Source organism: Schistocerca americana, chromosome 1, assembly GCF_021461395.2.
Source record: "Schistocerca americana isolate TAMUIC-IGC-003095 chromosome 1, iqSchAmer2.1, whole genome shotgun sequence".
NCBI lineage: Eukaryota > Metazoa > Arthropoda > Insecta > Orthoptera > Acrididae > Schistocerca > Schistocerca americana.
In genome coordinates, this window is record NC_060119.1 from 810,472,864 (window position 1) to 810,499,046 (window position 26,183).

Consider the following 26,183-nt stretch of genomic DNA (forward strand, 5'->3'; position numbering starts at 1 on the left):
CCAATATTATTGTGAGATTCAGACTACGTATGTTGTGATCCACGTCAGGTTATGACACATCTATATTTCCTTTAACCCACTTCACTCTCTGCATTTTTATATTTTCTCCTTCCAGCAATTAGACTCAATATCTTGCGTATTATCAAAGGATTTTTACTGGGCTTTGTCTTTTTGCTTATCTGATGTTCTGCTGACTTCACTACTTCTTCTCTTAAGTTGATTGATTTGTTTTCTATTGTGCTCCTTACCCTATTTCAGTCAACCATTGCTTAAGGCTCACTTTGAAACTCTCAACAAACTCACATTCTTTCAATTTATTCTGCTTCCAGATCCTTAATGTACTACCTTCCTGCAGTTTCTTCTGTTGTAATCTGTTGTTCATACCAAATAAATTATGGCTGGAATCCAAATTTGCCCCTGAAAATGCATTGCATTCTAAAACCTACCTTCAGAAACTCCATCTTACCATTATGAAATCTATTTCAAACCTCCCCTTGTCTCCATGTCTTTTCCACATATAGAACCATCTTTCATGATTTTTAAACTATGTGCAAAATTCTACCAGACAACTTTCTCTTTCATTCCTTTCCCTCAATCCATGGTTTCCTACTAATTTTCCCCGCTCCTTCCTTTCCTGTTATAAAATTACAATCCCCCACCACAATTAAACTTTACTCTCCCTTAACTAACTGAATAATTTCTTTTATCTCATCATACATTCTTTCAACATCTTCATCATCTGAGGAGCTAGTTGACATATTAACTTGTACTACTGTGGTGGGTGTTGGCTTCATGTCTACATCCTAGCTATGATAATGTTTTCACTATGTTGCTCATAAAAGCCTACATTCCTGTTTTGTTATTCATTACAGTCTCCCGCAGTAACCCTAATTGATTTTGTACTTATCACCCTGTACTCACCTGACCAGAACTCCTGTTCATCCTGAGCAGTTCCCACATGGAGATCTGAATTTTTATCCAAAGGTTGCCACCACCACACAACCATATAGTAGAGATGCATGCCCTCAGGAAATGCAATGACTATAGTTTTCCTTTGTTCTCAGCTATTCGCAGTACCAACTTACCAGTGCCATACTGGCTAATGTTACAAGACCAGATCAGTTAATCAACCAAACTGTCACTCCTGCAACAACTGATAAGGCCACCATCCTTCTTCAGGAAACACCAATTTGTCTGGCCTCTCCACAGATACCCTCAGTTGTGGTTGCACCCATGGTGCATGGAAGCCACTCCAATGCCAAGATGTAATTATGACGCCAAGATGTAATTGTGAACAATCCTAAAGCATGCTCCTTTCAGATTCTGATATCTGCTTTAAAATGATTGAAAGGTATCCATCTATCAATGAAGGGAATATTGCTGAAATACAGAAGTTAATGAAGTGTACATTATACCACTGGACAGAAGAGTTCTTGGGTTGGTCTACACCTCTAGTTGACATCTACAAAGATGTGCATGGCAACAGGCAACTGAAGAAGATTTCTTCTTCACAGTCATCAGACTCATTGACAAGGTGCAGATGACATACTAGATCTCCATCATTTTTAATGACGCATCTGCTAATGTTAATAGCATTGTCACCTGTGACAAAACCTGAAAGGGCTGTCTCCGAAAGGCAAGTGTCTAGATTCGAGTCTCAGATCAGGTCACAGTAACATGTCCTAAATTATCAACAGCAGATATTCTTCCAAGAGTAAAATAGTTTCATACTGGTTCACAGTTATGAATACATATATTAGATGAGATGTTATTCACTGTTTCTACTGGAACCAGAGAGGTGGTTAATTAAGTGTTTGGTGTTTGTGCGTTCTTATTCATATTATGTTTCATCAAAAATAAATATGCACTGTTACACTAAGCAAATATAGTATACACGCACACGTGCACGCGCGCGCACACACACACGCACGCACGCACGCACGCACACACACACGCACACACACACACACACACACACACACACACACAATATGCCAGTAAACAGAAATATTAGAGGTTCACTTACAAGGGAACCTCCCCATCGCACCCCCCTCAGATTTAGTTATAACTTGGCACAGTGGATAGGCCTTGATAAACCGAACACAGATCAATTGAGAAAACAGGAAGAAGTTGTGTGGAACTGTGAAAAAATAAGCAAAATATACAAACTGAGTAGTCCATGGGTCACATATGCAACATTACGGAGTTTGTGGGTTCAGGAGCGCCGTGGTCTCGTGGTAGCGTGAGCAGCTGCAGACGAAGAGGTCAGAGGTCCTTGGTTCAAGTCTTCCCACAAGTGAAAATTTTACTTTCTTTATTTTTGCATAGTTATTATCTGTCCGTTCATTCATTGACGTCTCTGTTCACTGTAATAAGTTTAGTGTCTGTGTTTTGCGACCGCATCGCAAAACCGTGCGATTAGTAGACGAAAGGACGTGCCTCTCCAATGGGAACGGAAAACATTTGATCACAAGGTCATAGGTCAACCGATTCCTCCATAGGAAAACACATCTGATATATTCTATACGACACTGGTGACGGCATGTGCGTCACATGACAGGAATATGTTGTCGACCGACCTAACTTGTACACTTGGCGAATGGGTAAAAAGACTCTTCTACCTTGCCCGATTTAGGTTTTCTTGTGGATGTGATAATTACTCCCAAAAAAGTGATGAAAACATAAGAGTTTGTCACATAAACTGGAAATAAAAAATTAAAATTTTCACTCGATTGAAGATTTGAACCAAGGACCTTTCGTTCCGCAGCTGCTCATGTTACCACGAGACCACGGAGCTCCTGCTGTCCCAGCGTCCTTGATGTTACCTACCTTCCCATGAACTACTCAGTTTGTATATTTTGCTTATTTTTTCTCAGTTCCACACAACTTCTTCCTGTTTTCTCAATTGATCTGTGTTCAGTTTTTCGAGGCCTATCCACTGCGCCAACTTATAACTAAATCTGAGGGGGGTGCGATGGGGAGGTTCCCTTGTTAGTATTAATTTGTAAGAAGGAATTTTACGGGAGTGGAACATGAGAGAAAAGTGTTCTGTATGAAACAACAGATGTCACTTGCAAAACAATGACATATATTTTATTTTACCTTTTTATTAAACAGTTTCAAATCCTTAAAAAATTCTGCTACGTCCTCTTTTGGGTAAGGCTTGACAACAAGACATGTAGCTTCATTTTCTGGCTGTTCTATCCATGTCTTGTGATGAATCCCTTTGTTTTTCAGTTTTGTCTCAAGCTCCATAAGGCTGTTGAGGTCACTAATCTGCAATAACAGAATTTTCACTGTAAGAATTTTGTGGCACTTTATTTGGTACTCATATACAAGCCCAAGAGTCTTACTACATATAAGATGTTACACTGTGCGTTTATAGTAGGGATACATAAGGGCGTGGTGAAAAGTAGTGTCTGTGAAATTTTTATTCTGTTCTCAAAATTGGTAAGGAATCACATGTCGTGCATCTTACTTGGTCAACTTTCCCGCTTTGCTGATGCAATGAATGGTGGGCTCCATGTGGTTCCCAAGTTGTGCAGCGACCGTAAACCATAAAATTACCAAATATGCAGCAACCAGTCACAAAATCATGTTTTATTTATTCACTTTTGCAAATCGATTTCAACTGATTAACAGCCATCATCGGTGCTTTCAACCAATATGTGCCATGAGTAGTAATACTATCTTAAGCAGAGGTCAAACAAACTTTATGACGCAGCAGCATTAACACAACTGGGAGAATTACATAGTGGAAAGCGTCAGTTCATTAGAGTTAAAAGTTTGTTACTCACGAAAAAATTAAGATTAAAGATATTCATATTAGTAAATAAGGGAGCAGTAGTTAATAGCAACTGTTCGAAGATAATGAAAAATTTAAGATGGAAACAAGAAAAAATCGTAACTGAAATTGAACAATGGAAAATTCAGGATGGAATGTAACAATATTATGAAAAGGAAAGTTGCCACTCACCATATAGCAGATGCTAAGTCGTAGATAGGCACAACAAAAAGACTGTCACAAATACAGCTTTGGGCCGGTAAGGCCTTTGTCAAAAATACACACACACACACACACACACGCACGCACGCACGCAAACGTAACTCACAGACACATGACTGCAGTCTCAGGCAACTGTAGCCACATTGCCAGCAGCAGCAACAGCGTGCGATGGGAGTGGCGACTGGGTGGGAGTACGGAGGAGCCTGGGGCATGGATGGGGAGGGATAGTAGGGTACGGCCGCAGACAGTGAAGTGTTGCTGGAGAGCGTGCAGGGATGAAGTGGAGAGAGGATAGGGCAAGTATGTGCAGTTGGGAGGTTATACATAGGGCAGGGCAGTGATGGGGAGAGCGGAGTGGTGGAAAAGAAGGGAAGTAAAAAGACTGAGTGTGATGAAAACTTTCCCCTAAGAGCATTAGCCCCATAGAAATATCAGCCCTTTCCAAAGGGCTCACCTTTTGCCCCACTCCCAACTTCAATCACGCACAAATTGTTAAAGACCTTCTCTCCTTCTCCTGGGCCCTACGGAGGAGACACTTTTTTGCCACCAACCCTACCAATCAGTTTCAATCAAAGCCCAATGTTGAACCCTGCCTAACTCAGTTCAATCCTCCACCCAACCATGATCCACCGCCACTGCCCCCAAATCACCCCCTATTAACTTTCCAGAATTTCTTAACCTCGAACCTTGCCCCACTATCATTCCCCAAAACCCACAACATGCAAACCACACTTACCTCCACAAAAAGGTCATCAGTACACCATCTAAAAACTGATCCTGACCTTATAATCTTACCTGCAGACAAAGAATCCACCACTGTCATTTTGAACCGCATCGATTGCCTGGCAGAAGGACTCTGCCAACTATCACATACATCCACCTACAAACCTTGCCACAGTGACCCCATTCCAGAAATCCAGCAGGATCTCCAGTCACTACTTAAATCCTTAGTCCCATCCCAGAACCTCTCCCTGGAGTCCATCTCTCTGTTCACCCCTACCACTCCCCACAGTCCTACCTTCTACATGCTTCCTAAAGTCCATAAACCCAACCACCTAGGACGCCCCATTGTGGCCGATTACTGTGCCCCCACTGAGACAATCTCTGCTTTCTTAGACCAAGATCTTCAACCTATTACATGGATCCTACTGTTCTACACTCCTGGAAATGGAAAAAAGAACACATTGACACCGGTGTGTCAGACCCACCATACTTGCTCCGGACACTGCGAGAGGGCTGTACAAGGAATGATCACACGCACGGCACAGCGGACACACCAGGAACCGCGGTGTTGGCCATCGAATGGCGCTAGCTGCGCAGCATTTGTGCACCGCCGCCGTCAGTGTCAGCCAGTTTGCCGTGGCATACGGAGCTCCATCGCAGTCTTTAACACTGGTAGCATGCCGCGACAGCGTGGACGTGAACCGTATGTGCAGTTGACGGACTTTGAGCGAGGGCGTATAGTGGGCATGCGGGAGGCCGGGTGGACGTACCGCCAAATTGCTCAACACGTGGGGCGTGAGGTCTCCACAGTACATCGATGTTGTCGCCAGTGGTCGGCGGAAGGTGCACGTGCCCGTCGACCTGGGACCGGACCGCAGCGACGCACGGATGCACGCCAAGACCGTAGGATCCTACGCAGTGCCGTAGGGGACCGCACCGCCACTTCCCAGCAAATTAGGGACACTGTTGCTCCTGGGGTATCGGCGAGGACCATTCGCAACCGTCTCCATGAAGCTGGGCTACGGTCCCGCACACCGTTAGGCCGTCTTCCGCTCACGCCCCAACATCGTGCAGCCCGCCTCCAGTGGTGTCGCGACAGGCGTGAATGGAGGGACGAATGGAGACGTGTCGTCTTCAGCGATGAGAGTCGCTTCTGCCTTGGTGCCAATGATGGTCGTATGCGTGTTTGGCGCCGTGCAGGTGAGCGCCACAATCAGGACTGCATACGACCGAGGCACACAGGGCCAACACCCGGCATCATGGTGTGGGGAGCGATCTCCTACACTGGCCGTACACCACTGGTGATCGTCGAGGGGACACTGAATAGTGCACGGTACATCCAAACCGTCATCGAACCTCGTTCTACCATTCCTAGACCGGCAAGGGAACTTGCTGTTCCAACAGGACAATGCACGTCCGCATGTATCCCGTGCCACCCAACGTGCTCTAGAAGGTGTAAGTCAACTACCCTGGCCAGCAAGATCTCCGGATCTGTCCCCCATTGAGCATGTTTGGGACTGGATGAAGCGTCGTCTCACGCAGTCTGCACGTCCAGCACGAACGCTGGTCCAACTGAGGCGCCAGGTGGAAATGGCATGGCAAGCCGTTCCACAGGACTACATCCAGCATCTCTACGATCGTCTCCATGGGAGAATAGCAGCCTGCATTGCTGCGAAAGGTGGATATACACTGTACTAGTGCCGACATTGTGCATGCTCTGTTGCCTGTGTCTATGTGCCTGTGGTTCTGTCAGTGTGATCATGTGATGTATCTGACCCCAGGAATGTGTCAATAAAGTTTCCCCTTCCTGGGACAATGAATTCACGGTGTTCTTATTTCAATTTCCAGGAGTGTATATAAGAGATACCAACTATTTCCTCCACTGACTCTCCACAGTTCCTGTCCCTTTAGCACACAGTACCCTGCTTGTCACTACTGATACCACCTCCCTTTCCACTAACATATCTAATGCCCATGGCCTTACTGTTATTGAACACTACCTTCCCCAATGGCTGATTGATTCCAAACCAACAACCTCCTTCCCAGTCACAATGACCAACTATATCCTCACCCACAATTACTTCTTCTTTGAAAGGTATTGCCTACAAACAAATCTGGGCACCCACATGGCACCATCCTATGCCAATCGATTCACGGTCTATCTAGAGGAATCCTTCCGATATATCCAGAATTCTAAACTCCTCACCTGGTTCAGATTCACTGATGACATCTTTGCGATCTTTATCGAGGGTGAGGACACCCTATCCACATTCCTCCAGAACCTTAACAACTTCTCCTCCATTTGCTTCACCTGGTCCTACTCAACCCAGCAAGCCATCTTCCTAGATCTTGACCTCCACCTCAAAGATGGCTACATTCGTACCTCCGTCCATATCAAACCTACTAACCACCAGCAATACCTCCACTTTGACAGCTGCCACACATTCCATACCAAGAAGTCCCTTCCATACAACCTAGCCACCCATGCTCATCGCATCTGCAGTGATGAGTGGTCATGCTCAAAATATGCCAAGGGTCTCACTGAAGCCTACACTGGCCGTAATTATCCTCCCAAACTTGTACAAAAACCAATCTCCTGTGCCTTATCTTTCCAGTCTCCCACCACCTCACAAAGTCCCACCATCCGGCCACAGAGGAGCATTCCCCTCATAACTCAGTACCTCCCAGGACTGGAGCAACTGAATTACATTCTCCACCAGGATTTCGACTACCTCTAGTTGAGCCCTGAAATGAGAAATGTCCTGCCACTGTCCTTTCCACCCCTTCCACAGTGGTATTCCACTGTCCACTGAAACTACGCAATATATTCATCCATCCCTACATAGCCCCTGTTCCCAGCCCCTTATCTCATGGCTGATACCCCTGTAATAGACCTAGATGCAAGACCTGTCCCATACATCCTTCCACTACCATCTACGCCAGTCCAGTCACCAACATCACCTACCCCATCAAAGGCAGGGTTATCTGTGAAACCAGTCGTGTGGTCTACAAACAAAGCTGCAACCACTGTGTTGCTTTCTATGTGGGCATGACAATCAACAAGCTGCCTGTCTGCATGAATGGCCACGAACAAACTGTGGCCAAGAAACAAAAGGACTATCCCGTTGCTGAACATGCTGCCAAACAGGACATCCTTCATTTCAATGACTGCTTCACAGCCTGTGCCATATGGATCCTTCCCACCAACACCAGCTTTTCTGAACTGCACAAGTGGGAACTATCCCTGCAATATATCCTACATTACTGTATCACTCCTGATCTCAACCTTTGTTAGTCATTGTCATCACTTATCCAGCCTCCCTGTTCCCATGCCAGCACTATACAGCCCTTATTCCTCCATCGCATCCAGTCTTTTTACTTCTTTTCTTCTCTGCCACACCCCCCCTCCCCACCTCTTCCCTTCCCATTGTCTAACCTTACGACTGAACATAGCTGCCCCATCCTCTCTCCACCTCATCCCCGTGCACTCCCCTGCAGCACTGCACTGTCCACCACCTCTACCCTACTATTCCTCCCCCTCCCCACCCCCAGCCCACTCCTTACCCCCATCCAGTCCACATTCCCATCATGCACTGGATCTGCTGCTCACACTGTGGCTACAGTTGCCTGAGACTGCAGTTAGTTGTGTGTGTGTGTGTGTGTGTGTGTGTGTGTGTGTGTGTGTGTGTGTGTCACATCTATTTTTGACGAAGGCCTTGCAGGCCGAAAGCTTTATTTGTGACAGTCTTTTTGATGTTGCAGATTCAGCATCTCCGCTATATGGTGAGTGGCAACTTTTCTTTTCATAATATTGTTACATAATTGAAACTGGAAGGTTATGGATGTAAAGTCCCTTCCTCTCACCCCCCCTCCTTATCCTTCCCAACCACCCACTTGCTACAGTCCTGGTGCTAAGCGTCTGGGAATAAACAACTAATTCCGTTGGTGGAGTGTGGATGCAGGAGCTCCACACAGCCTTATTAAAAGTAAAATCATTTAATGAAATGATTACAGGAAACCATGGAACAATGAAGCATTATTAATGGAGCGCAAGTAGATCTCATTTACTATGGCCAAACACTGCACTCTTTTACCCAGTAAAAGAGGTAAACAGAGGAAAACATAATGGCTAGAAGAAGCTTAAAATCAGAGAAAAACAGTTACCAACAAGAAGTAAAGAAGGTAAGATCTGTAGCTGCAAAGCCATATGTGGGACTCTCTCTCTCTCTCTCTCTCTCTCTCTCTCTCTCTCTCTCTCTATCAGCACTTACATGTAGTCATAATGAAGGGTTTGCAGCCGACAGGACTAGCGACTAGCAAGTCTGTACACCTTTGATCTAAAGTGTTTATTCACTTACAACATATTAATGTTTGTTATTAGTATGTACCATTGTAATTACTAAGTTCATATTTACAGAGGATTCTTTCATAACAATGTATCTTATCAAAATTATGAGTGATGAGCTGATAAGTGATAGGAACATTTTGATAGCTCTTTCTTTCCATGATATTCAAGTATTTAGCAACAAAAAAAAGAAAACAGGCAGTTGCTAATGAATATATACACTCTTAAATCAGTAAAAGGTTTATTAATAAGAGGCTGAAGTATGTATCTTGCATGACAGCTAATACAATAACACAAAATTTTCAGAGCAGACTGTTGAATAAACCCCACTGTCATGGAAAATTGTGTGTAGAAAACATAAAGATCATTCATACTACCATTTCACATTACTCTGACAATCTTCCTGCTTCTGTATCTAAGCAGTGTCATAAGGTTTAACAACTGGTCTCCTGCTACTAATTTATCAGTCATCCACATAACAACCCATACTACCCTTCCTCCTGGCTTCACTGCTTGTCTTCTTTCATCATTTCTATATTTCTCATTTACATTATGATTTTTTAGTCCACCCCTATAGCTATGTCAACAGCATGTCTGTCTGCGCAGAGCACCCAGGTTCAATTCCCTGTACTGTGAGGGATTTCTTTTGGTGGGAAAACTGTAACAGGGACCACTCAGACTCATGACGAGGAGCTACTTCAATGAGAAGTGGTGGCACCAACATTTGGGGAACTGACAACAGAGGGGAGCGTGGTGTGCTGACCACATGTCCCACCATCAGCATCTGAATTTTACCATTAGAGAGGATGACATGGTGGCCAGTCAGTACTGAATGGCCTTGATGGGCTACAGCTGGTAGCTGGTATTTAGATTTTTTATTTCTTTCTTTAATACTTATTTCCACTTCTCCAGTCATACTTGTCTCTGTCCTACTTTTACAGTTCTTCATTCTCCACCTGTCCCATGTGTCTACCAGTATTCAGAAACTTCATTTTCTGCATTAACATCTAGTAACTAATTTATTACTGCTCACTAATTTATTACTGTCTTGTCTCTGTCCTACTTTTGCAGTTCCTGATTCTCCACCTGTCCCATGTGTCTTTCAGTATTCAGACACTTCATTTTCTGCATTAACGTACAAGGTTATCATAAATAACTGAAGCAATTTCATAAATTCACTGTAGCTTCATTAACTGACATATCATGATAAAATCAACACACATAAAGTAAAACTCAAAAAGTTTTGAATTGCTACAAGCCTTGACACTTCAGATTTCTGGTATGAGAGCACAGCAGTGAGCAGTTAGGCAAGATGAAGACACATGGCAAGAAAGCATATGTTGTGCTTGAAATGGATTCACATCAGTTTGTCATAACAGTGCAGTGACACTTCAGAACAGAGTTCAACAAAGATCCAGCAACCCCATCTCCATTCGGTGATGGTATGCACAGTTTTACGCATCAGGATGGCTCTGCAATGGGAAATCAATGGATCAGCCTGCAGTGTATGAAGAAACAGTTGACCGTGTGTGAAAAGACAATTACAAGACATGTGTATCTGGGCATGCTGGAAAATTGGCTCATGCCATAATTGGAGACTTCATCTACCAACAGGATAGTGCTCCATCCCACTTCCATCATGGTAAATGATATTTAGGAATTCTTAAACAGGAAACTGAGAAACAAATGGACCATTCATGCCACCATTGATGATCATCAATTCAAGTCACAGGCTCCACACTCACCCAACCTAACGCTCTCTGATTTTATTTATTTATTTTTTTATTTTTTGTGAGCAGTTACGTGGAAGATTGAGTGTTACACCTTCTCTACCAACAAACCTTCCAGAACTGCGAGTTAGCATCAACAGTGCTTCTGAACATATTGACAGGGCCATGCTGGGCCAAATGTGGGAAGAACTTGCTAATCAACTTGGTATCTGCAGAATCAGTAGGGGGGTACATATGGAGCACTTGAAAAACTTTCTGTGTGTTCAAAGCCCTGCGACAATGTCAGATAATATAGATGCAGAAAATTTGTAAAACTGCTTCAATCATTTTTAATAACCTTGTAACACGTTGATCAATTCTTCTTAGAATACACACTTTCATGATTTTAAAGCAAACATATCCACGACGCACATATGTTGTGATGTGACAGACCTGATGTGTGTATGGAAGTTGAGTTTGGCTGGTCATAGGCTTGTTCTGCCCAGGGCACTGGCTAGGCCGAATATGTGCTTATGCTGGTGAATATTTTTGTGTGGTGGTAGGGTACATCTGTACTGCAAGCAGGTGCTACGCCTCAGAGCAGATAAACAGTTAGACACGAGAAGTGACATAATGGAAAATCTGATAGACACTAATTGTTGATGGTGGATAATGGTTGCCATCCTGAACACATGCAGTATGGCTAGATTATGATGAAGGATATTACAGAGGAATGTATTAAATGTAGGTCCCAATATCCTACATAATTATCGAATATACCTGCATATAGTAAATGAAGAAATGAAATTATTAGTAATAATGACTCCTCAATACAACTAGACTGAAAGATATTCACAATGAAAGGTAGGAAAGCATGCTAGCACTTGTAAAACTAATAGCATAAGTAATGCTTACCATATTTCAACAGTCAAAGTATCACTGGATAGCTAATGGGAAAAGTTAGCAGTTCAGTCTATCAGAAGTGCAGTACATTATATCAAACTGGTGCAAAAGCATAAAGTATTATAATTACTAAATTAACTAGTTAGTAATGAAGTATCGTGAAAAAACAGACTGGCAGCCAACGGCACGTCAATCTAGAAGTACTACAGTGTCATAATACACTTTCAGAAGATATACTTCAGTGACATTTATTTATAAACATTGATAAATAAAAAGGTAAAAATCAAATATGTAAATTACAAGAGAAAGGTGAGAGATATCACCAATTGGAGTACTTGAGTGTTAATAGGAGACAATTTTTTGTAGGAAATGCACTATACATACGTACATATTAAATGATTTACTTCTGTTTATTTGATACGATAAATTTGCACAGTTCCAAATAACTTTAAAAACAGTCATTCTCTTGCAAGGTAAAATCTGTCTACTAGTATTGTTTTTCTTGTTTTGATAGCAAGCATGCAATAGTGCTTATCATTTTATGTAAGATACTCGATTTAAATAATTTGTATTGTACTGGCAATCACATTCTGAAGCTGATTTGTGACATCAGAACCGAAACCAAGGAGATGCGGTAGCTTACAAGCAGAAAACTACAAGAGATGAGGACAGTTGGTTTTGGAAAGCTGCAGAGGGAGGCTTGGGGAGGCAGCCGGTTTGATTTTGCATAATTCTTAGCATCAGTTCAGTGTCATAAAGTGGTTTGGGCATCGATTCACCCATATTTGCTAATACTGTCAGTACTCTAACGTTCCTTGATACCTGTAAATTTTAATGTGGTAGCCTCACGTGAGGCTCAGAGAAAATTCCAAGTTATGATGAGGAGTGAATAGCACTTATAAAAAGTAATGTTAGCTTGATTACAGACTCAGACTCTTGAACTTTGCAGGAATTTTGATACATTAATGGTGCAGTTTTATTACCTGAACTTTAATATTCAGCAAAATTGATTGGTGGCATTTCATCAAGCACCTGCTTGTATCAAGTTCATGATCCCTGATTTTGAATGATCACTCTGATTCATGTTTAGTACAATAAATTCAGTTTATATATTTATGCTGATCCAAGTGCCACCTAAATCATTTGAGGTGGTCCACATAGATCTGAACTTTATAAATTTTTTTGGGAACAGGTAACTCTGACATGTGCAGGTATCCCTAGACAATGCAGACGAATTGATCCACACATTCATCTCTTCCACCAGCTTACAGTAAAGAGGTAATTTAGACAGATTTATTCATTCTGTATTTATGACTCTCATCTCCCATTACAGTTTGTGAAGTTGTACACTAGTCTGTAGTGCTGGCCCAGATGTTTTGAGAAAATCTCCACAACTTTCTTGCACTTATTACATCTACACTCCGCATATCACTGTGAAGTGCAGGCAGATGGTACATCCCATTGTACCGCTAATAGTTTTTTTTTATGCTGTAATTAGTCAATTTTGTCTTTGTGATCCCTATGTGAGTGATATGTTGGGGATTGTAATATATTCCCAAATTCAACACTTAAAGTTGGTAGTTGGTTGTAAAAGTTTTATAATGACATTTTCACAGGATAGATTGAGTCTTTATTCAAGCTTCTGTCAGCTCGGTCTTTTCTGCACCTTCGTAAACACTCCCATGGTTCAAACAAACCTATGACCATTCATGCTGCCCATCTTTGTATTCATTCAGCATCCCCTGTTAGTCCCAGTTGCTGCTGGTTCCATACACTTGAGCAGGATGTTTTGCACGAGTGTTTTCTATGCATCTCCCTTGCAGGTTGATTGCATTTTCCTGGTATTCTACCAATAAACCACATTCTGCCACCTGCTTTATGTACTATAATATATGCCTTATGAAATATTAGGAAATTTGCTTTACTCTGGTATGTAACAATTCAGAGAAGTCACACCCGTAGAGTATGACTCCTTGCCAATACTGATATGACTCACTGGTCACTAAAGGGTATTACAAAAAAGTAATGATGGCCATTGTAAAACTCCACTCATTTGTAGTTATTGAGGAGTACATTGAACTTAGGAAAAGGTATCTGTACAGTTTATTGTAATAAAGTGTTTGATTATTGAAATGCAAAATAGTGTACATCTCACTACATCCCTTTCAATTCAGAGAATATTAACAAATGATTTAATTTGAGGTCACTGACAAGATTTCAAAAACAGTTTCAGAGTTAATGCTTTATATTCGATTCGGACCTTATCTGGAAAGCAGTTACATGAGACAAGAATACAAAACTTATATTAATTACAGTAAACAAAGAACCTGCTGCCTTATCCATTTATTTTGAAGGTCATTTTTATTGTAGTCATATTCTAAAGTATTAAATTCCTAATTAGTCATGCACCACCAGATAGGGTAATCAATAACAATAAAATGAAAAAATGAGAATTTTTAAATAATTTGATTATGCTGCAATTGAGCCTATGTATCGTTCCATTTCATATCTGTGCAAATGCTTAATCCAAGTATTTGTATGAACTAACTGACTACATTTTTTCATTTCATGAAGTTCACAATTTTACATTTCTACATATTTAAAGCAAGCTGCCAGTCTTTACACCACTTTGAAATCTTATCAAGATCTGAGTGAACATTTGTGCAGCTTCTTTTAGACAGTATTTCATTATACATAACACCATCACCTAAAAAAAGTCTCAGGTTACAATTAATATTGTCTGTAAGATCATTAATATACAACATGAACAGCAACAGTCCCAAAACAATTCCCTCAAACACACCCAAACTTAGCTCTACATCTATCAGTGACTCTCCATCCAAGATAACTTACTGTGTCTTCCTGCTACCATCCAATATCATTGATATTGATTTGTTGTAGAATATAAGAACATATTCTGAGCTCAAACATAATGGGGTATCTTGAACAGAATGACTTCCTCAATGCCAACAGCATGGTTTTCAAAAACACTGATCATATGAAATCTAACTCACACTTTTCTCACTTGACATACTGAAAGATTTTGATCAAGGCAACCAGGTAGATGCAGTATTTCTTGATTTCCACAAAGTGTATGACTCGGTACTGCACCTACACTTATTGTCAAAAGTACGATCATATGGCGTATCAAATGAAATTTGTGACTGGATTGAGGACTTCTTTGTAGGGAGGACACAGCATGTTATCATGGATGGAGAGTCATCGTCAGATGTAGAAGTAGCTTCAGGAGTGCCCCAGGGAAGTGTGTTGAGGCCCTTGTTGTTCATGTTGTATATTAATGGCTTTGCAGACAATATTAATAGTAAAATCAGACTTTGTGCAGATTATGCAGTTATCTATGATGAAGTACTATCTAAGAGAAGCTGCATAAATATTCAGTCAGATTTTGATAAGATTTCAACATAGTGCAGAAATTGGTAACTTGCCCTAAATGTTCAGAAATGTAAAATTGTGCACTTCACAAAATGAAAGAACATAGTATCTAATAACTATAATATCAATGACCTATCCCAGAATATTGCTCAAGTGTGTGGGACCCACACCAGATAGGACTAACAAAGAATATTGAACATTTACAGAGAAGGGCAGCACGAATGGCCAAAGGTTTGTTTAATCCATGGGAGAATATCACAGAGATACTGAAGGAACTGAAACGGCAGAATTTTGAAGATAGACATAGCCTATCCTGAGAGAGTATTAACAAAGATTCAAGAACTAGCCTTGAATGAAGTGATGAGTCATAACACTTTTATGTTACCACACTCCTGATAAACCTAATATTTCCCATATGATTTTTCTTAATTCCACTTATTCTATACTAACTTATCTTTGAATCATAAAGTTCTGCAGTTTATTGTTTCCAAACAAAAAGTAAGATAAGCAGCTAGGTCTCCAAGATCTATTGTCTCTTCAGCAAAGTGCAGGCCCATGAGAAACTGGATATTTTTTGTGGCCTCAAGCTATTCCCCAATGCTCTGTCACTCACTCTCAATATTCTAACACAAGGGTCAGAATATAGACATTGTAAGAACTTGCATGTGGCACCATGACCTCCAGCAACACTAGTTGGCATGTACATACCTTTTAAATACAAGGTCTCACCATGACTAATGAAGATCCACTTGATGCACACAATTTTAATGGGCTCATGACATGCCTTATAAATATGACATGCCTTTTATATAAATTTCCTTGTTCTGACAAAATACTTTAAATCAGTTCACAGCTCAAAAATAGTTGTGTGTAAGACAATTAAAGGAGAACTGTAGTAAGAATGGTATTAACATGGCACCAATAAAATAAACCATTTTTGGGAGGTACTGTTAACCTCTTTGAGGACATCTATATCAAAACTATTATTAGTGACTATGAGGCAGCTGTAGCAATAATAATTACTAAAGAACACATGGTAACTAAAACAAGCACATATATTGATTAATACCGCATATAACAAATGTTTCTTGAGTGAATAATCTCTGTGTACCAGGCAAATATTATATTAATGTGAGGTTTGAAAGATGCTACATGCTTAAAAAATAAATGAAAGTCTATCTTTTTAAGCATACTCTTAATACAGCATTAAGATTTACTATGCCCTGGAATGGTCAATACATGAACGATTTCTTACAAAACAATGGTAGGCAATAAACAGGAGTGAACTAACAGAATACTTTGTGGGTTTTTACGTTATGGGCATAGTCTCACCTCCAAGACAACTTTATGCATTCTGTCAACATCACACAGATACTCCTGCACATTCTCATCATTGTAATACAAATGCAAAACGGCTGAGACACCATGACACGCTTGTGCAACAAGTGCTCCAGCATTCCATTTGGAAGACTTTGCTAGGTCCCCCCGCATTATTATATACTGCACCAAATTCTTGCTCATTTCCTCCTGACTACTGCTGTTCAAAACCTGAAATGTGTTCATCAGAAATGAATAAGTAATGAATTTGATTACTAAAAATTAAAAAAAAGTTACAGAAGAACAAACAATCTTACATATTGTTTATTAAAAGATGTTTATGTATTCAGATACATAATATAGCTCTATATATGAAAGATTGTGGAGAGGGAAATAAAAACACCTCTCTTCAATAGTACAAGTAAATCGAAGTTGCTAACACCTGGAAATGATTTAGTGTCTCTTACACATATTTTTCTCTCAATATTGTTTCTAACTTCATGACTTTTTTTATAACACTACTGACAATTGCAGCCAATATAAGACAAAAGTGTCAACACTGCAGAATAACAACAGTGTGGACGCAAGTCAAAGCGCTACTGCTTAGGTAGTGGTTCAAATTTCACTAACAACTGTTGTTATCACACTGAAGAGTGTGTTTTATCAATGTCAAGGCTTTCTGAGATGAAACAATACCGCAACAGAATAAGGAAGGGTGAGGAAATCAGTCACGGTATAGCTGAAGAAATTGCTCTGGCATTCAGAAGAAGTAATTTAGTAATACCACAAAAACCTAAATTCAATCCCACTTCTCTCAGGTACAAGTTTAGCACCTTAATAAGTGTGCCATTACACTCGACAACTTCTGTAGTTAGGATTGTGTGCCGACATGTTCCACAGAGCAGTTACAGGTGTTAGCAGCCAGCGGGTATGCTGATAGATTAAAAGCAGTCATCACTCTCTTCTGCATACCACTAGTCATTTACCAATAACACTGCAGCTTGTGAAGGATGGAAGTAGTAATGGACATATGAAATATGGGAACAAGTTGAGAAACTTTTAGCAGGCATGTAGAAGTCATGGATGAAAAATGAAATATTGTTTTGGTTAAACCTCAAACGAGGGAGGATTTATCTTCAGGAAGTGCAACTCTCATTACAGTCACTACGCACACAGACATAAATAGACTGTACTCCAAACTGTCACAACATTAACTTTTCTCTGTCAGAGCAGAGTAGGTAGTAGTTTCTGAATAGTGCACTCCTTACAGTTATATTCAAGGAGAAGATGGGCTACGTGGAGACCAGCTGGAGGAAATGAAGTGGGCAGTCATTTGACTGGAGTATAGTTGACCAGGGAATGCAGTTACCTGTGAAGTAAATCAGACTGTCTGACTGACATGCTCCATCCAATTATCTATGATACTACCACTTGTCACTGGAGAAAATGAAGAATTAGACAAGAAAGTCATTTGATGATATATATATATATATTGACACAATGGAATTCGAGATATTGAATTTCCTAATGATTTCTGAAATGGAATGTCTCTTCAACTACCATTCCACGTTCAAAGTCTGTTAATTCCCTTTGTTCCATCATAATCACCTCAGAAACTTTTTCACATGAATCACCAGAATACAAATGACAAATTCACCAATGCACTGTTCTTTAATACCTTGTGTAGATGATACCACCACCATCTGTATCTGTGGATTTCACTATCCCATGACTTTTGTCATGTCAGTGTATGTTCACACGACATATATAAAAATCATAAGTGTGTGTGTGTGTGTGTGTGTGTGTGTGTGTGTGTGTGTGTGTGTGTGTGTGTGTATATATATATATATATATATATATATATATATATACACACACACACACACACACACACACACACACACACACACACACACTTATGATTTTTATATATGTCGTGTGAACATACACTGACATGACAAAAGTCATGGGATAGTGAAATCCACAGATACAGATGGTGGTGGTATCATCTACACAAGGTATTAAAGAACAGTGCATTGGTGAATTTGTCATTTGTATTCTGGTGATTCATGTGAAAAAGTTTCTGAGGTGATTATGATGGAACAAAGGGAATTAACAGACTTTGAACGTGGAATGGTAGTTGAAGAGACATTCCATTTCAGAAATCATTAGGAAATTCAATATCTCGAATTCCATTGTGTCAAGAGTGTGCTGAGTATACCAAATTTAAGGTCGGTCAGTTGATTTGGGGGAAGAGACCAAACAGCAAGGTCATTGGTCCCATCGGGTTAGGGGAGGATGGGTGAGGAAATCAGCCATGCCCTGTCAAAGGAACCACCCCGGCATTTGCCTGAGGCGATTTAGGGAAATCACAGAAAACTCAAATCAGAATGGCCGGATGCAGGTTTGAACTGACGCCTTCACAAATGCGAGTCCAGTGTGCTAAGCACTGCACCACCTTACTCGGTCAAATTTCAGGTATTAAGTCTCACACTGGACAACACTTAATAATAGAGAGCAGCAACATTTGCATAGAGTTGTCAGTGCTAACACTAAAGCAGCACTGAGAGAAATAACTACAGACATCATTGTAGGATGTATGATGACTGTATCTGTTAGGACAGTGTGGTGAAATTTGGCATTGATGGTATACGGCAGCTGACAGCCGACCCAAGTGCCTTTGCTAAAAGCATATCACCTGCAGTCCCTCTCCTGGACTCATGACCATATCAGTTGGACCCTACACAACTGGAAAACTATGATCTGGTCAGATGAGGCTTGATTACACTTGGTAAGAGCCAACGGTACAGTGCGAGTGTGGTGCAGACTCCATGAAGTCACGGATCTAGGTTGTCAACAAGACACTGTGCAAGCTGGTGGTGGCTCCATAATGGTGTGGGCTGTGTTTACATGGAATGGACTAATTCTGCTGGTACAATTGAACCGGTTATTGACTGAAAATAGTTGTGTTCGGCTACTCGGAAATCAGTTGCACCATTCATGGACTTCATGTTCCCAAACAATCATGGAATTTTTATGGAGGACAATGCACAATGTCACCAGGCCACAACGGTTCACGACTGGTTTGAAGAACATGCTGGACAATTTGAGCAAATGATTTAGCTACTCAGATTGCCCGACATGAATCTGATCGAACATTGTGAGACATAATCGAGAGGTCTGTTTAAGCACAAATGGCAACACTTTCACAATTGTGCATGGCTACAGAGGCAGCATAGTTGAATATTTCTGCATGGAACGTCTGCGAACTTGTTGAGTCCATGCCACGTCGTGTTACTGGACTACACTGTGCAAAAGGAGGTTCAACACGATATTAGGAGGTATTCCATCTGTCACCTCAGTGTATATACTTTATATATGTATATTTACACGATATTCTTGCCCTGAGGCCCACGTGATATCCATCAGCCATTGTTCCAATGGCATCATTTGGATGTGGTATAGAGGGGCATGGAGTCACCACATTGCTCCCTCAGCTGTTGTCAGCTTTGAGAATTGTTACCTTTCATTCAACTGGCAATACCAGACTAACTGCATCTGTTCCACTCCTTCCATCAAGGTCCTCCACATGGCAGTGCTTGGCTATGGCGGCAGAACTATACAGGTTGAGACTTATGTCGACTGACAAATTGTGGAGGTCATTCATGGATATTTTCTGAGTATTTAGTTTTAAGGGATTCATAGTCTCTGGTGGTCTTCTACAAAGAAATTGCATTTCATTATTGTTATTATTATTATTATTATTATTATTATTTACTTCTGATTCCCATTTAGCTTTGAAACTGTACTTTACTGAAACTATCTGCACAACATGGCCAATGTCTGCAGTGTTTGCTATGTGACTTGTTTGGAAACACACTTGATGAACCCTTCGCCCTCATGCTTTCATTCAGTACTGCTCAATTCTGTTTCAGGTTTGTTTTGCCAGCAGTGTTAGTTCTGTGTTAACAGTGATACACGTACGTACATATAGGTTCTCTAACAAAGAGTTATCTGATATGCACCTTGCGTATGGGTTTACTGAATGCAATGGAAGAATGCCAGGACAATACTAGCTGAGTTTTTCCTGCTGTGATGAAAATTAAATCACCCTTTTTGCAGCTGTACCTACAGATCCTTCCCCTGCTGTGTAAATATTTTCACAAAAACAGTGGTACCTGTGGTGGTAAATCAAATAATCATAATTACATTATTGCTCTGTAATTATCCTTTGGGGACCAGGTCTCTTTAGCAAAATATCCAGGGGGAGAGAGAGAGAGAGAGAGAGAGAGAGAGAGAGAGAGAGAGAGAGGTAGAGGTGTGTGTGTGTGTGTGTGTGTGTGTGTGTGTGTGTGTGTGTGTGTGTGTGTGTGTGGGCGCGCGCGCCCATCTTATTTGCTATGATGAATGGCAGCTTTCTCTAAATGTTGAACTGCTTGACTTATTCACATTGATTTAATATCTAGACATAATGTTGCAAAGTGACATGAAATGGAATAAGCACATAGGATTGGTTGTAGCGCATATGAATTGATGACTTTGGTTTACTGCATTAATTCTACGAATGTGTAACTCATCTACAAATGAGATCATGTAAAAAACACTTAAGTGAGCCAGTCTTGAGCACTACTTGAGTGTTTGTGATCCCTACCAGGTCAGATTAAAGGAAGTATTGAAGCAATTCAGAGGTATGCTGCTAGACTAGTCACTGGTAAATTTGATCTACACACAAGTAGTATTATGGAAATACTCCATTGAAATTAAGTGTCTGGAGAGAAGATGTCCTTTCTTTTGTAAAACATTATCAGGAAAGTTCAGAGAATAGGAATTTGCATCAGATGACAGAGCAATTCTACTGCAACCAAGGCATGTAGACAGCGGTTTCTCCATTTGAGAGTGGAGTAGCTACATAGTACTCTCCCACTATACATTGTAAGGTGTCTTGTGGAGTATGTATGTTGATGTAAACTCATATTGGCAGCTGAAGTTAATTTTAATTGTGCTACTTGTAAATATTTATTTTATTAATTTGTAACTGTTTTTGGGTCTACAATGTTTTTTTACTAAAGAAGATTGGGCTAAAACTGTTATAACTTTTGGAGAACATTATCAAATCCATAAAGAGCTGCAGAACTCATCTAGAACAACTATTTTGGAACCAAACAAATTTCATAGTTTCACATGGAAAAATATTATATATTCATCTCAGTAGTTGGCGTGGTTACAAAAATATGTCAGTAGTTACTTTACACACCATTGTGACTATTCATCAAAGTGAGAATAGTTATTTATCTACATCTACATCTACATTGATACTCCGCAAGCCACCCAACGGTGTGTGGCGGAGGGCACTTTACGTGCCACTGTCATTACTTCCCTTTCCTGTTCCAGTCGCATATGGTTCGCGGGAAGAACGACTGTCTGAAAGCCTCCGTGCGCGCTCTAATCTCTCTAATTTTACATTCGTGATCTCCTCGGGAGGTATAAGTAGGGGGAAGCAATATATTCGATACCTCATCCAGAAACGCACCCTCTCGAAACCTGGCGAGCAAGCTACACCGCGATGCAGAGCGCCTCTCTTGCAGAGTCTGCCACTTGAGTTTATTAAACATCTCCGTAACGCTATCACAGTTACCAAATAACCCTGTGACGAAACGCGCCGCTCTTCTTTGGATCTTCTCTATCTCCTCTGTCAGACCGATCTGGTACGGATCCCACACTGATGAGCAATACTCAAGTATAGGTCGAACGAGTGTTTTGTAAGCCACCTACTTTGTTGATGGACTACATTTTCTAAGCACTCTCCCAATGAATCTCAACCTGGTACTCGCCTTACCAACAATCAATTTTATATGATCATTTCACTTCAAATCGTTCCGCACGCATACTCCCAGATATTTTACAGAAGTAACTGCTACCAGTGTTTGTTCCGCTATCATATAATCATACAATAAAGGATCCTTCTTTCTATGTATTCGCAATACATTACATTTGTCTATGTTAAGGGTCAGTTGCCACTCCCTGCACCAAGTGCCTATCCGCTGCAGATCTTCCTGCATTTCGTTGCAATTTTCTAATGCTGCAACTTCTCTGTATACTACAGCATCATCCGTGAAAAGCCGCATGGAACTTCCGACACTTGTGCGTCAAAAAGAGAGAGAGATGCCTCATCCAATATATGGGATTCAAGTAAGTGGTGCTACTCCAAGAGCATGAAGGCTGCATATTTTACTTTCCCTTGTTCCCTATTCAACCAAGTAAGACAGAGACTCTGAATGAAATGGCACATTGCTTGTGCTTCTGGAAAGACTGCTCCATGACAAACATTACTGCTACTTTCCACTTTTTTGTTGGAAGATTGGCAGGGGGATCTTAATTAAGTGAGTGCAGTATCCCATGTCTTGCTTAAACTGATAACTTCATTGCATGAAACAACAAGTTTACTGTTGCCAGTCATGGTAAAGCATAACCTAAAATGTTTGCATTTAATGATAACTCCATCCTTGTTTATAAGATTTTCCAACACCCTACGTTGATAGATTTATTATTGTGTTGTCCCAGACACTTTGACCCTGAATCATGATACTGGTCTTGTCATATTTTATAGTTTTGTTCCAGGCAGAGTTTGATAACAACTACTTGCTTAATTTTTTTTAGTTTGGTGTGTACTTTTGTTTGCTGCACCTCTCCTAGACTGTTATGATTGTATGTCCCACATACAATACACAACACTGGAACTACATGCAGTAGGCTCCCAGGTTTTGAAGGCCTGTTTAACATTACAAAGCAGACCTTTTATCTTTTTTGGTGGGTGTGAAATGGACTGGATGTTGTGTTTCTGCATGAATGTGCTGATTTGTTTGGATGTTGAGCCAGCAAATGGTAGTAGATAAGCAACCTTTGGTTTCCCCTTATTGAACTTCATCTCCTCCACAGGTATTCTTGATTTTTGACTCCCATGCATACAACTTTGGTGAATCTGGGTACTCACACCTTTGGAATATCATTACAGGCATTTCAGTTCTTTAGTAGGGCTGTCATTATTTCACTGTGTTAAAAGTCCATGGACCAGAGACTTGAGGTCTTCCAGTGCCGATTTTCAGTAAGTTCTGCAGCTAAGGGACCGATGTGTTCTTTTCTCTTAACTAATACTATCAAGAAAATTTAGCTGGCTTTATCAAATTTCATTATGAATATTATATTAGGATGGATAGAGTTTAGGTCTTCTGCAAAATCCTGACGTTCTTCCACTGTATGTCCATGTATTCATTGTAAAATATTGGTTTAAACTTAACATATTAATACTAGTGCTTTTAGCTACATTCAAAATATTTTGATCAAGCACGCCAAGAAATCACATATTTGAGCCCACCCCCCTTCCACCATATTGTGGCCTTATCTGTAGCATCTTCCCTCCTGGGACAATGTGGAACCCTCTTACTTATATTCTGAGTGACCTCCTTCCAGATATTTCCTCTTTTCAGCTATATAAAGGAACCTGAATTTCTGGAAGTTAGGAGCACTGTCTGTTTATATGATGTGCGTACTGGCCATATGGTGAGTTGCACCATGTGAAAGAAATACTGACTGGTGTATTTGACAGTGAAATTAATAAATTTCTCACTTAATTTTTTTATAATGTTAAATAAATTTTGACTTTTATTTTGAAATGGAGTGCACAATAAGATAACACCATGTGTCATCTAGTTGTAGATCATCGAAAAATTTGTTTAGACTTTGATTACACTGTGCAATACTTAAGACGATGTACACAGAAATACAGGTAGAGCTGCACTCACTTTCTTATTTTCCCTCATATTTGATCACACAGTAACATTCTACTTCTCAAACTGTGAACATAGTTTGTGTGCAGGAGGATCTGCAGTGAATTGACGCATGGTGCAGGGAATGGCAATTGAATCGCAATGTGGGCAAGTGTAATGTGCTGAGAATACATAGAAAGATAGAGCCCTTATCATTTAGCTATAAAATAGCAGGTCAGTAACTGGAAGCAGTTAATTCCATAAATTATCTGGGAGTACGCATTAGGAGTGATTTAAAATGGAATGATCATATAAAGTTGATCGTCGGTAAAGCAGATGCCAGACTGAGATTCATTGGAAGAATCCTAAGGAAATGCAATCCGAAAACAAAGGAAGTAGGTTACAGTATGCTTGTTCGCCCGCTGCTTGAATACTGCTCAGCGGTGTGGGATCTGTACCAGATAGGGTTGATAGAAGAGATAGAGAAGATCCAACGGAGAGCAGCGCACTTCGTTACAGGATCATTTAGTAATCGCGAAAGTGTTACGGAGATGATAGATAAACTCCAGTGGAAGACTCTACAGGAGAGACGCTCAGTAGCTCGGTACGGGCTTTTGTTAAAGTTTCGAGAACATACCTTCACCGAAGAGTCCAGCAGTATATTGCTCCCTCCTATGTATATCTCGCGAAGAGACCATGAGGATAAAATCAGAGAGATTACAGCCCACACAGAAGCATACAGACAATCCTTCTTTCCACGAACAATATGAGACTGGAATAGAAGGGAGAACCAATAGAGGTACTCAGGGTACCCTCCGCCACACACCGTCAGGTGGCTTGCGGAGTATGGATGTAGATGTTCTAAGACACGCTACAAACCTGGACTGAGACACAAAACAGGGCTAAAATTACAACTCAGAGAGTGTGGCAGGCTGATCATTTACAAAATAGCTTGTAATAGCCACCCTGACAATACACTCAAATTTACTGCATAATAACTTAGGAAGTAGATAAGACAATTCACAAAATCTTTTAAGTACTACCACAGTGGTTTCAATGTCTGTTGACACAGATAGAGTAAACAAGTATCTGCCCTCATAATGGCATATGAAACACAATCAATTAAGAGTGGTTCAGTGAATTCTCTTCACCACACTGTAGGATCCTTTCAGCAGAGTGGGAAGCCTTGTATCATCAGCCTATGTCCTATTTGCAGGTGAGTTATAAGCCACACTTTACATCATTTCCAATCATTCTTCTTCCCATCAGTGTCTTACTCTGCAACTAAATAGCAAGGTGATGGCATGCAGGACAGCAGATTGACAATGTGGGATTTCAGAACAGGCTTTCTTGGCTGCCACATCTGCTTATTTGATTTTCTGAATTCGCACAAGCCCTAGTAGCCAGAATGCTGATACCTTCTTCCCTAACCTTTGCATATGCAGAAGGGCGTCCTCAGCTATTATCTTTGTGGTATTTGCATTGTAGACTCAAGGGGATTCAAGAAGTTGGAGCATATGAAGAATTTTTCAACAAACACATTTCATCTACTCTAGTGCCAGAAAGATCAATATGACTCCATGTTGAACAAAGTAAATTGATCTGGCAAACAGATCTTTACCACAAATTCAAGGAAAACTACAGAGATAGCAAATATTTTAGGAGCTGGTGGTATAGACTACTTTGAATAATGCATTCCGTGTGACCCAGTTTAATTTGTTACAGAGATACAGCTGTTACACAAAAGCAAATTATTAAGTCTGAAGTTTATCTTCATAAATTCCACCTCCGGCTTCAATATACTTCCTAATTCTCATGACAGCACTATGTATAGCTCTTCCAACATTATTTTGGGGTTCTTTTATGAGGACAGCACTATTCATAACACAATCAATCAATTTGTCTCTTCTGTTTACTTTGTAAACTTCATCTTTCAAACATACCACAAGAAAAATCTAAACGAGTAAGATCTGTGGATGTTAGTGGTCAAGCCAAAATGACCATTTCTGCTTGCCCATATTTCA

The 26,183-nt window shown here is 40.6% G+C and overlaps 1 protein-coding gene across 2 annotated transcripts in view; it reads right to left on the bottom strand.

The window, feature by feature from the left end:
- Positions 1 to 3,067: 3,067 nt before the first annotated feature.
- Positions 3,068 to 26,183, bottom strand: part of LOC124612812 (putative peptidyl-tRNA hydrolase PTRHD1) — a 29,848-nt gene continuing 6,732 nt past the window's right edge. For both annotated transcript variants that reach the window (XM_047141235.1, XM_047141242.1), the window contains exons 2-3: positions 16,412 to 16,627; positions 3,068 to 3,276 (exon numbers count right to left, since the gene is read on the bottom strand). In XM_047141235.1, coding sequence (XP_046997191.1) covers positions 3,094 to 3,276; positions 16,412 to 16,600 — 372 coding nt within the window. In that variant the 5' untranslated portion in view covers positions 16,601 to 16,627 and the 3' untranslated portion in view covers positions 3,068 to 3,093. The remainder of the gene's footprint in view (positions 3,277 to 16,411; positions 16,628 to 26,183) is intronic.